The 15016-nt window shown below is 29.6% G+C and overlaps 3 protein-coding genes and 1 non-coding gene across 4 annotated transcripts; all 4 read left to right on the top strand.

Moving 5' to 3' along the window:
- Positions 1-999: 999 nt before the first annotated feature.
- Positions 1000-6385, top strand: LOC107026140 (endo-1,4-beta-xylanase 5-like; the record flags this gene model as incomplete). Its single annotated transcript, XM_015227008.2, has 9 exons — positions 1000-1219; positions 1333-1499; positions 1607-1705; positions 1800-2579; positions 2658-3006; positions 5542-5588; positions 5682-5904; positions 5989-6155; positions 6275-6385. Coding segments are annotated over 9 exons (2163 nt in total), but the record flags the coding sequence as incomplete, so codon positions are not given.
- A 270-nt stretch (positions 6386-6655) lies between these two features.
- Positions 6656-7686, top strand: LOC107026132 (endo-1,4-beta-xylanase 5-like). Its single transcript, XM_027912327.1, has 2 exons — positions 6656-7243; positions 7324-7686. Exons 1-2 carry the CDS (start codon positions 6656-6658, stop codon positions 7684-7686), a joined length of 951 nt encoding a protein of 316 aa, XP_027768128.1.
- A 3260-nt stretch (positions 7687-10946) lies between these two features.
- Positions 10947-13258, top strand: LOC107026123 (endo-1,4-beta-xylanase 5-like). The gene is made up of 7 exons (XM_015226984.2): positions 10947-11001; positions 11119-11165; positions 11264-11486; positions 11571-11737; positions 11843-11941; positions 12032-12811; positions 12893-13258. The coding sequence occupies exons 1-7, from the start codon at positions 10947-10949 to the stop codon at positions 13256-13258; spliced, it is 1737 nt and encodes a 578-aa protein (XP_015082470.2).
- Positions 13259-14717: 1459 nt separating this feature from the next.
- Positions 14718-14789, top strand: TRNAG-UCC. The gene has a single exon. It is a non-coding gene; the product is annotated as a tRNA-Gly (tRNA).
- Positions 14790-15016: the final 227 nt, after the last annotated feature.

Below are 15016 nucleotides of genomic sequence, written 5' to 3'. Positions count from 1 at the left end.
ATAAACACTTATGTCGTGAGCCAAAAAGAGGTCTGATTTGGAATTTAAATTTTTAAAAAATGAAAAAAAATTATGGCTAAGGTTGTAGAACTTAATATAGATATACCTTAAGGCTTAAACAATCAATTCCATTTATTATTTTGATTCAGAAAAATATTTAGGTTTGTCCATTTCCTCAAGAGTTGGATTCACGATAATAATTAGTAATTGGTCAAAATTTAAAGACATACATGTACACAAATTAACTCATCTTAAAATATACCTTAATAAAACTTAAAAATCTTTGACTTTGAATCCCCCCCAAAAAATAAAAAAAATAATTGATTTTCATTCGTAATCAATTGTATTTAAGCCAAGTAAACTCTTACACACTATACATAATACTGAAGTTGAACACTTCATGCATATCATTACTTGCATTTTAACACCATCTCAAGGTAAATGTAATTTATTTGTAATTCTTAGTTCCCAAGGAGAGGAGCAGTACAAGGAATTTATTTACTCAACTAATGTTTACATCAAAATTTTCACTATCATTTTTTTGTGATTTATATAATTGTTAGATTTAGATAATAAATTACACTAATTTTCTCCTCATAGCAATTATCTATTTGTAAATGCAGATTACTTGCTATGGGTATCATGAAAAGACAAGTTCTAGTTCTAGTGTCATATTATTTACTGCTTGCTTCAATAGGTTTGTATCTCCTTCTTTTTTTCATTTAAGTCTGTTTGGTACGAAGAAAAATAGTTTCGAAGTTTTCATACATTTTTTATGACATATGTTAATTTATGACTCTATTGTTATATGTTTGGCAGGTTTTGAAGTTTATGCGAAGGACTATGACTACAGTTATACGGCCGATGTATATATATATATTTTTTTTCTGCTTTAAGCCATTTACAAGAATAGAAAAATTTACTTAATATATTGTCTTGTTCATTAGCTAACTAATTACTGATCATTTGTCATGATCTTTTAATTTATGTTTGTAGTGTTTAGAAAGCCCTCTTAAACCTCAATATAATGGAGGGATAGTGGTAAATCCAGAATTTAATGACGGATTAACTGGATGGACCCTTTCCGGGGATGCTAAAATTGAACACAACGTTGCAAATGATGGAAATAAATTCATCGTCGCCTCAAAGAGAAAGGGACCATATCATGGTTTCTCACAAGAGTTTCAATTGGAAAAAGACAAGTTCTATGTGATTTCTGGTACTACTCTCAACAATTATAACGTGAATTGTATATACATATCTTATATATTCGTCTGATTATTTTTAGTTTAAGTATTGATGAATGACAAATGAGATATATTTAATCTCTAGGATGGGTACAAGTGAATCATGGCAATGATGCCAATGTAGCAGTTATATTCAAGACACAAAGTGGTTATCAACATGCTGCTTGGGGGATTGCTAAATCTGGTTGTTGGTCTATGTTTAAGGGCGGTTTAGTTGTCAATGCATCTGGTCCTGCTCAACTCTATCTTGAGGTAAAAAAAAATAATTAGTTATCGATATCATTAATCATATTTATAATAATAAACTTGATTACATGAATATCGTTAATTAGTTATTCTCCATCTTTACTTTTTCCCAGACCAATAATACGGAAATTGACATATGGGTAGACAGTATTTCAGTACAATCATTTAGCCAAGAAGAGTGGACGTCTCATCAAACTCAAACCATTGAAAAGGTACAAAATTGAACTTTGAAAAAATTATATATAACTCTATGCTCTTTTTCACTTTATATATTTGTTCGATTTCATTTCTTATAATATTATGTAGGTACGCAAAAGCAAAGTGGCAATTCAAGTAGTGGACTCGCAAGGCAAGGCTTTACCTAATGCGACAATCTCTTTGATACAAGGAAGAGCCAATTTCCCATTTGGTTGTGCAATCAACAAAAACATTCTTAACAACAATGCTTACCAAAATTGGTTCTTCTCGAGATTCAAGTACACGGTATTTGAGGATGAAATGAAATGGTACAGTAATGAAAATACTCGAGGCAAAGTAGACTACTCAACTTCTGATGCAATGGTCAATTTATGCAAGAGCAAAGGTGTTAGTATCCGAGGCCAAAGTGTTCTTTGGGACGACCAAAAATATCAGCCAAATTGGGTCCCTGCATTGTCTCCACAACAACTCTCTGTTGCTGCTGGAAAAAGGGTTGCATCCGTTGTTAGGAAATATAAAGGCCAACTTCTTCATTGGGATGTCATGAATGAAAATCTTCACTTCAAATTCTTCGAGAGTAAACTTGGTCCAAGCGCATCTGCTACCTTTTATCGTCTGGCTTCACAATTTGATAATAAAACGCCTCTGTTTTTGAACGAATATAATACCATAGAAGTGCCAAATGACGGACAATCATCACCAGCTAATTATCTTAATATGATAAAACAACTGAGAACAGGAGGATACGCAGGTACTCTTGGAATTGGATTAGAAGGACATTTTGGTGCTCCGTCCATACCTTATATCAGGGCCGGACTCGATACACTAGCTTCTGCAAAATTGCCCATGTGGATCACTGAGTTGGATGTTAGACCAGAGCAAAATCAGGCAAATTGATTAAATTACGTCAATGAATACACAATATATATTCCATATAGTTGTAACAATTTTTCCCCCTTTTGGCAGGCAAAAGTGTTAGATCAAGTTATAAAGGAGATAGTTGGACACCCAGCAGTTGAAGGATTAATAATTTGGTCAGCATGGAAACCAAAAGGATGTTTCAGAATGTGTTTAACTGATAACAATTTCAAAAATCTACCCACTGGAGATGTTGTGGACAAAGCTCGTGCAACTTTATCACATGAGGGTTTGATTGGGACTACAAATGCCGGGGGTTATTTCGAGACTTCATTATTCCATGGAGATTATAAAGCCATTATTACTCATCCTTCCATGCCGGATTCGTCCTTTCACCATAATTTGACAGTTACGCCCACAGCAGAAAGTGATGAGAAATTATTACAAATTTACCGCTGCATAAGACTATTATAGACCATACAGAGTATATGTATAGTAGATCTATAAATAATGTTATGAATACAAAAGTTGAATGAAAGAACAACTCTTTTTCTATTATCATCAACATGTTAACGCAAACATATTTTGAGATGCCTTACAAAATATTTTCTAAAATAAGTACTTCATTTATTAGTTATATATAGCTCTGATTGGAAAAAATACCTAAATAAAATTATGTAAGAGTGTGGTGTGTTATATTGATCATTGTTTTGCCTATCTCTGACTCAGTACTTCAGGTATTTGAGGTTAGTTATATATGTAGTAAATTTTAGCACTCTTTCAATAAAAGTATAAATAAATTTTTGTACAGATTGTGATGGCTAGCTAGTTGTCCTAATTCAACTTTTTTTTAATCATTTTCACTTATTGTTATTTATATAGTATTAGCCAACAATACATCTAGCCAAATAGCCATCGAGTTATGGCCTATGGGCACTACAAGATATCAGTAAAACCATTTTCCCAAGAGGCTAAAAGTGAAAAATTCATCAAATATCAAAGCATGCAAAGGTAAATAAATAGAAATATATATTTCTTTGATACAAGATCCTTTTCTATTGCAAAATTCCAATTACATCACTATTAAGAAAGAAATGAAATTGTATGATGGACGATCATTAAGTCAAAATAACTTTTAAATTTTTTGTGTAGTATTCGAATAAAAAAAATATTTATTTTAAATTAAAAAGATAAAAATAATTCAATAGTCAAAAGTTGTAAGTCTATACGGACATGAGTCATAAGTTATAATGTCATTCAAAATTTTAATAGGCTCTTAGTGCTAACCCGTTTGTTTAGACTTTTATAGAATAGGGTATTTGAAACAATTTATTATGTAGCAAAAATATATTTTGACAATGATATTCAAGATTTAAGAGGTGATCACCTCATAAAAAGATAATCATTGCTAACAAATATATGATATTCCGCATTTGCTAACATATTTAAATTCACCTTATAATATAAAACATTTTAATAGTTTTAAAATTCTGTTATCAAAAAATAAATATTCAAACGTAACATCTTATCCAATTAATTCCATAATCGTCCTCATAATTCCTTTATCTATTATCTAGTCAATTCCCTAATCTTTAGTATTTCCATACGGAAAACTAATTTAAAATATATTTTTATAGAATTAGTTCTAGTACTCGCGCGCCCGATATAATTAAATTTAATCTAATCATAACAAATTTTATAAATTAAAGTAGCAAACATGTTTCGATATTTTATAGATTAAGGTATTTGGAATAATTCATTATGTCGCAAAAGTATATTTTGGCAATGATATTCAAAATTTAAAAAGCGATATCGAGATAAAATTATTCTTAACAAATATGTAATATTTCGCATTAGCTAAGATATTCAAATTCACCTGATGAAACATTTGAATAGTTTTAAATCCAGTTACCAAGTATAAAATAGTCAAACGTAACATCTTATCCAGTTAATTTCCTAATCCCCCTCATATCTAATTGATTCCTTTATCTATTATCTAATTAATGCCCTATTCTTTAGTGTTTTCCATACAAGTTACTAATTTAAAATATATTTTTATAGAATTAGTCTAGCGTGCGGCCGATATAAATAAATTTAAATATTTAATCCTAACAAATTTTATGAATTAAAGTAGCAAAAATGTTTAGATACTTCATAGAATAAGGCATTTGAAATAACTCAATGTGTAGCAAAAATATATTTTAGCAATGATTTTGAATTTCAGAAATAATATCACCTAAATAAGAAGAATATCATTTTTAAACAAAATATTCGAACTCATTCTCTTATCTAATTAAATTCCTATTCTTCCTCCTATCGAGTTAATTCCTCATTTTATTACATCTAATTAATTCCCTAATCCTTGTTTGATTTGCCTAAAATATGTTCCGTTTTTGTCATTCAAAATAATTTTAAGCCTAGTTTTACACTATAAATAGTGTTGATGTTGAACATTTAAAAAATATCATTACTTCATTTTTAACACTGTAAGTTAAAAAATAATTCTTAGTTCTCTAGTTCTTTGTTTGGAGGGAATTTTTTTTACTCAACTGATGTTTTATATCAAAATAATGATTTTTTTAATCATTATATTTGATTAAATTGTTAGGTTTAGCATAGATATGAAAGAAAATGTTGTAATACTTTGTAACTTCAATCTCAGTTTGAAAATTCGTTCTTTTGTTTCTTGCGATCTCACATGTACTAAATTTCTCATCATACATTTCCTTTATTTTCTTCATAATATATATAATAGTATTATATAGTAATTGTGTATTTGAAAATGCAGATTATTTTTCCATGGACATCATGAAACGAGAATGTGCAGTTCTTGTGTTATGTTGTTTGCTGCTCATCTCGATAGGTTTGTATAATAATTTTAGAAAAATAAAATACCTTTTTTTCATGTATGTCTGATTAAATATTTTGAATTTTTTTTACTCTAGTAAAACAAGTTTGTGTTATCTTATGACTTTATTTTTATGTTTGACAGGTTTTGAAGTCCATGCGCTAGATTATGACTATAGTTTTTCAGCGGAGGCATAATTTCATACTGTTTAACTTTTTTTTTTCTCTTGTTGCTTAGCTTATCGTATACTAATTATTTTTTATGGTTCTTAATTTGCATTTCAGTGTTTGAAAACTCCTCTTAAACCTCAATATAATGGAGGGATCGTGACAAATCCAGAATTCAATGATGGATTAAATGGATGGGCTGTTTTTGGAGTTGCTAAAGTTGAGAAAAATGTTTCAAGCGATGGAAATAAATTCATTGTTGCCTCAGAGAGGAAAGGACCGTATCATGGTTTTTCACAAGAGTTTCAATTGGACAAAGACAAGTTCTACATAGTTTCTGGTAAAAATATATCAATTTTCTGACTTACATAAGTGAACGACGATTTAGATCAATTTTGTCTAATATATTAAGTTTAATTTTAAGGATGGGTACAAGTGAACCATGGTGATGATGCCACTGTAGCAGTCATTTTCAAGACACAAAGTGGTTATCAACATGCTGCTTGGGCTAATGCTAAATCTGGTTGTTGGTCTATGTTCAAGGGTGGCTTAGTTGTCAATGCTTCTGGTCCTGCTCAACTCTATTTTGAGGTGATGAAATTTATTAATTTCCCTCATTCATCAAATCTATTTGACTAGTTACCAATTTTGTAATCGCTTGGTGTTTATCATATGAATAATGATCTTTTCAATCTTTTTCCTTATCTCAGACTAATAATACAGCAGTTGACATATGGATAGACAATATTTCAGTACAACCATTTAGCCAAGAAGAGTGGACATCCCATCAAACTCAAACCATTGAAAAGGTACAAAATTGAACTTTGAAAAATTTATAACTCTATGCTCTTATTCACTTTATATATTTGTTCGATTTCATTTCTTGTAATATTATGTAGGTACGCAAAAGCAAAGTGGCAATTCAAGTAGTGGACTCGCAAGGCAAGGCTTTACCTAATGCGACAATCTCTTTGATACAAGGAAGAGCTAATTTCCCATTTGGTTGTGCAATCAACAAAAACATTCTCAACAATAATGCTTATCAAAATTGGTTCTTCTCGAGATTCAAGTACACAGTATTTGAGGATGAAATGAAATGGTACAGTAATGAAAATACTCAAGGCAAAGTAGACTACTCAACTTCTGATGCGATGGTCAATTTATGCAAGAGCAAAGGTGTTAGTATCCGAGGCCAAAATGTCCTTTGGGACGACCAAAAATTTCAGCCAAATTGGGTCCCTGCATTGTCTCCACAACAACTCTCTGTTGCTGCTGGAAAAAGGGTTGCATCCGTTGTTAGGAAATATAAAGGCCAACTTCTTCATTGGGATGTCATGAATGAAAATCTTCACTTCAAATTCTTCGAGAGTAAACTTGGTCCAAGTGCATCTGCTACCTTTTATCGTCTGGCTTCACAATTTGATAACAAAACACCTCTGTTTTTGAACGATTATAATACCATAGAAGTGCCAAGTGACGGACAATCGTCACCAGCTAATTATCTTAGTATGATAAAACAAGTGAGAACAGGAGGGTACGCAGGTCCTCTTGGAATTGGATTAGAAGGACATTTTGGTGCTCCGTCCATACCTTATATCAGGGCCGGACTCGATACACTAGCTTCTGCAAAATTGCTCATGTGGATCACTGAGTTAGATGTTAGACCAGAGCAAAATCAGGTAAATTGATTAAATTACGTCAATGAATACACAATATATATTCCATAATAGTTGTAACAATTTTTTCCCCCTTTTGGCAGGCACAAGTGTTAGATCAAGTTATAAAGGAGATAGTTGGACACCCAGCAGTTCAAGGATTAATAATTTGGTCAGCATGGAAACCAAATGGATGTTTCAGAATGTGTTTAACTGATAACAATTTCAAAAATCTACCCACTGGTGATGTCGTGGACAAAGTTCGTACGAGTTTATCACATGAGGGTTTGATTGGGACTACAAATGCCGAGGGTTATTTCGAGACTTCATTATTTCATGGAGATTATAAAGCCATTGTTACTCATCCTTCCATAACGGATTCGTCCTTTGACCACAATTTGACAGTTACACCCATGGCTGAAAGTGATGAGAAATTATCATTGAGTTACAAATTTACTGCTGCATAAGACTATTATTGGTCATAGAGAATATGTATAGTAAATCTATAAATAATGTTATGACGAATTCAAAAATTTAATGAAAGAATTGACTCTTTTTCTATTATTATCAACATGTTGACGCAAACATATTTCGATCAAATGTCAGTAAAACCTAGCTAGTTGTCCCAATTCAACTTGTTAAATCATTTTAGTTTATATAGTATATGCCAACAATACATCTAGCCAATAGCCATTGAGTTATGGGCATACAACATATCATCAGTAAAATAATTTTCTCAGGAGGCTAAAAGTGGAAATTTTATCAAATATCGAAGCACTAAAAAGGTAAATTAATATCCTGATCTGTTCTTAACAACATCAAGATTCAAGAACGAAATGAAATTGTATAATCGACGAGAATTAAGCCCAAAATAACTTTAAAGTTTTATTGTAGTGCTCAGATAAATATAAAAATACTTTTAAATATTTAAAAAGTAAAGATAATTCAATAGTCAAAAAGCGGGCTTTTGAATGTTTAAATCGTAACTTATAACATCATTCAAAATTTCAAATAGGATCTGGCCAATATAAATAAAAATATATATGAATTATGTAGAAAAAATATATTTTGGCATGTGATATTCAAAATTCCTGATAAAAAAATAAAATCATTTTTAACAAATATATAATTATTCGCATTTGCTAAGATATTTAAATTCACCTTACGAAACATTTGAATAGTTGAAAAATGCAGTTACCAAAAAAAAAAGATATTCAAACTTAACATCTTATCAAATTAATTCCCTAATCCTCCTCATATCTAATTGATGCCTTTATCTATTACTAGTTTCTGAGGACGTGCTTCGCACGTGTGTTTCATGTGAATTTTTATAGATACGTTAGAATGACTAAAATCTAATGGGAATATATATGTAAATTGTAATGAATAATAAAATGTATCAATTACAAAATTCAAAGACTTACGGCAATAAAACATTCATAGAAAACTAAATTAAAAAGTCTAACAGAGTGAAAAAAAGATAAAAAGAAACAGAATATTTAAGAAAAAATACAATATAGACATTATTCTTATAAGATTGATGTATAAATAGATGAAAAAATAAGTACAAAATTAGTACATAACTCTCTGAGTTTTTATCGACTCCTTTTATATCCTATCAAAATTCAAGAGTCTTCATCATCTGTTTTTACTATAGAATAAAAATAATAGCCTAATAATCTTGATAGGGGTTTCATGAGATAAAGAAGTTGAATTTATATAAATAGAATAGAAGGAATATCAAAAGATATCTTAAAGTTTTAGTTTAAATATTTGGAGGTTATGAATATGAAAAGATGAGAGTCATGAATATTAAGAGTATAAAAGTTAAATAAGTAATTAGAAAGTAATAATAAATAAATGAAGAATATGAAGGAAAAAAATTAAAGTTAGCAAACCATGTAAAAAGAACAACTAAAGTTCTTATCATGTAATTAAACATTAATGAATTTAAATTTGTGAAGCTAAAGTCATTCTTTAATAATAATCAAGAGGACATTATCAATGTGCGTCTCCATTTTGTAGATTTGCACCCTTTAAATTATTAAATTTCGTTATTTATCATAAAGGATAATACTTTATCCACATCAATTATATTATTCATGAGAGGCGTTAAGGAAAAAGTTATAAGAGGAGGAAAAGAAAAGAAATTTAGGTAAAGATTTTTTTTAAAAAAATTATAATTATTATATACATATAGATTATAGATGATAAATATTAATAGATTAGATATTTAATTAGGAATTAATCTTAGGAAGTCTAAAAGTCATTAACATTTAATTAAATTTATACAATTAAATATTTAAATATTTTATAATAATTTAATTTATGGAAAGGGTAAAACCGTAATTCAACTTTCAACTTTTTTGTTCATGCTTTTAGTAATATATGATATATGATTTAATCAATTCCCTATTATTTAGTGATTTCCATACAAATAACTAATTTAAAATATACTTTTTATAGAATTAGTACTAGTACTCGTGCAGCCGATATAAATAAATTTAAATATTTAATCATAAAATTTTTTATGAATTAAAGTAGTTAGTATGTTTATATTTTATAGATTAAGGTATTTAGAATAATTCATACACCAAAAATATATTTTGTCAATGATATTCAAAATTTAAGAGGTGACCTTGTTTGATAAAAAATAAAATCATTCTTAACAAATATATAATATTTCACATTTGCTAAGATATTTAAATTCACCTTATGATATAAAACATTTGAATAGTTTTAGAATTCAGTTACCAGAAAATAAAATATTCAAACTAACATCTTATCCAATTAATTCCCTAATCCTGCTCATATCTAATTGATTCCTTTATCTATTATCTAATCAATTCCCTAATCTTTAGTAATTTCCATAGAAGTAACTAATTTAAGATATATTTTTATAGAATTAGTACTAGACTCGTGCGGGCCGATATAAATAAATTTAAATATTTAATCTAACAAATTTTATGAATTAAAGTAGCAAATATGTTTAGATATTTTACTAAAAAAATAAGGTAGTTTGAATAATTCATTATGTAGCAAAAATATATTTTAACAATGATTTTGAATTTCTTAATAATATTAGCTACTTAAGAAGAAAATCATTATTAGCAAATATAGTGGAGTAATATATTTCGTAATTGCTAAAACAATCAGTTTAGCATATCAAACATTTGAATACATATATTTTTTAATTTAATTACTAGGAAATTAAACAAAATATTCAAACTCATTCTCTTATCTAATTAAATTCCTATTCTTCCTCCTATCGAGTTAATTCGTCATTCTATTATATCTAATCAATTCCCTAATCCTTGTTTGATTTGCCTAAAATATATTCCGATTTAGTCATTTTAATTCAATTTAAAGCTTAGTTTTACACTATAAATAGTGTTGATGTTGAACATTTCAAAAATATCATTACTTACCGTGTTAAATTTTATCACTGTAAGTTGAAATAATTCTTAGTTCTCTAGATTATTTTCTTTGTTTGGCGGGGAGTGGTAGAGGGAATTTTTTTAATGATTATATTTCATTAAATTGTTAAATTTAGCATAGATATGAAATGGTATGTTTTTAATACTTTGTAACTTCAAACTAAAATCTTTAAAAGTTCGTTTTTTCTTTATTGTGATCTAACATATACTAAATTTCTCATCATAATGTATATAACAGAATTATATAATAATTGTACATTTGAAAATGCAGATTATTTTTCCTGGACATTATGAAACGAGAGTGTGTAGTTCTTGTATTATGTTGTTTGCTGCTCATCTCGATAGGTTTGTAAAAAAACTATCTTTTTTTCATATATGATTGATTGAATTTTTGAAATTTTTTTCTCTAGAAAAACAAGTTTATGTTATCTTATGACTTTAATTTTTTTTTATGTTTGACAGGTTTTGAAGTCCATGCGCTAGATTATGACTATAGTTTTTCAGCGGAGGCATAATTTCTTACTTTTAACTTTTTTTTTCTTTTGTTGCTTAGCTTATTGATTAGTGATTACTAATTATTTTTTATGGTCCTTAATATGTGTTTCAGTGTTTGAAAACTCCTCTTAAACCTCAATATAATGGAGGGATCGTGACAAATCCAGAATTTAATGATGGATTAAATGGATGGGACGTTCAGGGAGTTGCTAAAGTTGAGAACAATGTTTCAAGCGATGGAAATACATTCATCGTTGCCTCAGAGAGGAAAGGACCGTATCATGGTTTTTCACAAGAGTTTCAATTGGATAAAGACAAGTTCTACGTAGTTTCTGGTACAAATAATATCAATTTTTGACTTACATAAGTGAACGACGATTTAGATTAATTTTTTCTAATATATTATGTTTAATTTTAAGGATGGGTACAAGTGAACCATGGTGATGATGCCACTGTAGCAGTCATTTTCAAGACACAAAGTGGTTTTCAACATGCTGCTTGGGCTAATGCTAAATCTGGTTGTTGGTCTATGTTTAAGGGTGGCTTAGTTGTCAATGCTTCTGCTCTTGCTCAACTCCATTTTGAGGTCATAGAAATTTTTTCCCCTGTATGACTAGTTACCATTTTTGTTACTGCTTGGTGTTTATCATAAAAATATCTTTAGTTATTCACAATCCTTCTTTTTTCCCAGACTAATAATACAGCAGTTGACATATGGATAGACAGTATTTCAGTACAACCATTTAGCCAAGAAGAGTGGGCGTCTCATCAAACTCAAACCATTGAAAAGGTACACACCAATTAATTTGAAATATTGTTACTCTATGCTCTTCTTCACTTTATATATTTGTTCGATTTCATTTCTTGTAATATTATGTAGGTACGCAAAAGCAAAGTGGCAATTCAAGTAGTGGACTCGCAAGGCAAGGCTTTACCTAATGCGACAATCTCTTTGATACAAGGAAGAGCCAATTTCCCATTTGGTTGTGCAATCAACAAAAACATTCTTAACAACAACGCTTACCAAAATTGGTTCTTCTCGAGATTCAAGTACACAGTATTTGAGGATGAAATGAAATGGTACAGTACTGAAACATCTCAAGGCAAAGTAGACTACTCAACTTCTGATGCAATGGTCAATTTATGCAAGAGGAAAGGTGTCAGTATTCGAGGCCATAATATACTTTGGGATGACCCAAAATTTCAGCCAAATTGGGTCCCTTCGCTATCCTCACAACAACTCTCAGTTGCTGCTGGAAGAAGAGTTGGTTCAGTTGTCGCGAAATACAGAGGCCAAGTCATTCATTGGGATGTTATGAATGAAAACCTTCACTTCAATTTCTTTGAGAGTAAACTCGGTGCAGGTGCATCTGCTACCTTTTATCGTTTGGCTGCACAATTTGATAATAAAACACCTCTGTTCTTGAATGAGTTTAATACGATAGAAGATCAACGCGATGCAGCTTCATCACCAGCCAATTATCTTAGTAAGATTAGACAAATAAGAGCAGGAGGGTATAAAGGTTCTCTTGGAATTGGGTTGGAAGGACATTTTATTACTCCTAACCAGGCTTATATTAGGTCCGCAATCGATACACTTGCTTCAGCAAAATTGCCTATTTGGATCACTGAGTTGGACGTCCAAAGCAGTCCAAATCAGGTACTCATATTCTATCATATAAACTGAATCAAAGATGTTAATCATAATTATTCTAACATTATAATTTTTTTGACACTAAAGGCGCAATTCTTGGATCAAATTATAAAAGAGGTAGTTGGACACCCAGCTGTTGAAGGGTTAATAATTTGGTCAGCATGGAAACCAACTGGATGTTATAAAATGTGTTTGACTGATAACAACTTCAAAAATCTAGCTACTGGAGATGTTGTGGACAAAATTCGCGTGTCATTAACACATGAGGATTTGGTTGGGACTACAAATGCTGAAGGTTATTTCGAGACTTCACTTTTCCATGGAGATTACAAAGCTATTGTTACTCATCCAACAATGGCGGTTTCGTCCTTTCACCACAATTTGACAGTGATGCCAACTACATCTGAAAGTAGCAGTGAAAGAGTGTTCAGTTACAAATTCACGGCTGCTTGAGTCAAACATGCTATAGGGATTATGTGTAGTAATCTTTTTAATTTTTTTTTTGGTTGCGTTTCAGTGTTAAGTTATAAATGAAAGTCAGTTTGAATGAACGAATTACTTGTTTTCAGTTACAACTATCAACATACATTCTACATTCATGTTGCACTAGATATTTTAAAACCTAACAATTCAAAACTATATTGAAAGTATTATAACTTGTAATTTCTCTTGTATCAAATATAATGAAATAGTACATCTTAAAATGTTGGTCAAAATTTATATTGTTTGACTCTCACGTATTATAACTTGTAATTTCTCTTGTATAAAATATAATGAAATTGTACATCTTAAAATGTTGGTCAAAATTTATATTGTTTGACTCTTAAAATTGAAAACTACGACAACTAAGTATCAATTGCAACCTTTTATTAACTTGTTGATTGGAGGCATGAATTACTACTCAATCTGTTCTCTATTTAAAAGTGACATTTTTTTACCTCTCCCTTTTAGTTTGTTTTAAAAAATTATGATTCATTTTTATATGGGAAAAGGGTCTGATATACCCCTCAACTTTGTCATTAGGAGCTGATATACCCCTCGTTATAAAAGTGGCTCATATATGCCCTTACCACTATATAAACGACTCACATATACCCTTGCCGTTACAAAATGGCTCACATATACCCTTCATTTAACGGAAGTTAAAAGATTAGTTTTAAATTTATATTTATTACTTCTAATTTTTTAAAAAAATTATTTAGGGGTATATATGATTCTTCTATCAAAGTTCAAGGTATATTTTAAATTTTTTCATACATAAATTATTTTTTGACTTCTTTTATTATAATTATTTGAGTTTCTTATGCTTATTTTGTTTTTTTTCTTTCATTCATTAGTTTAAAGAAAAAAATTAAACCATTTTTTTGTGTATTGTAATTTAATTTCGTATTCAAAGAAAAAATTTGGTCATCTACAATAAGTTTTACAAGAATATTAGTGAAACATAAATAAATTTGATTATCAAAATAATAATTATAAATTAGTCATTGAAACAAAAAAAAGTAAAAAAAAATAAATTTGACGAGGATTAAATTTACTCATATGGGATTATATTTTTTAGAAAAAAATAATAAAAATTTAGATTAAAATTATTTTTTTTTTCATTTCCGTTAGAGGAAAGGGGTAGATGTGAGCCATTTGTTTACAAGTGGGGGCATATATGAGCCACTTTCATAACAAGGGGTATATCAGCTCTAAATGACAAAGTTGAGGGGTATATCAGACCCTTTTCCCTTTTTATATTTATAGTTATAAATTAGTTTAATTAAATATTTTACCGAACTTTAAGTTCTAATTATGAGATGACGGAGTTTACTTTTTATATATATTTTATCGTGTGATCAAACTTCACCATATAAATTGTGTAAAGATAATGCAACAAATTAAATGTCTAAGTATAAATTTCAATCAAGCGTTTGTAGTCCAACGGTTAGGATAATTGCCTTCCAAGCAATAGACCCGGGTTCGACTCCCGGCAGACGCAATCATTTTTGCATTAATTTATTGATACTTTTCATATTAAGGACTAATAAATAGAATATAAATTTTAGTATTACTTGGTTGTAGGCTACACAAATTAGCCTTTTTACTTCTCCAACTAACTCTTCTGCCTGGGTAATCTTTGGTATAATTTCTTTAAACTTCTTTTCAAGTTAGGATTAGACAAGGGATGATAAATGGACTACCATCATAAGGGACAGTGAGCTAACA

This window comes from Solanum pennellii, chromosome 1 (assembly GCF_001406875.1).
Source record: "Solanum pennellii chromosome 1, SPENNV200".
In the NCBI taxonomy this organism is placed as follows: domain Eukaryota; kingdom Viridiplantae; phylum Streptophyta; class Magnoliopsida; order Solanales; family Solanaceae; genus Solanum; species Solanum pennellii.
The sequence above is the reverse complement of the archived record's forward strand: the minus strand, read 5'-3'. Positions and strand labels throughout refer to the sequence as shown.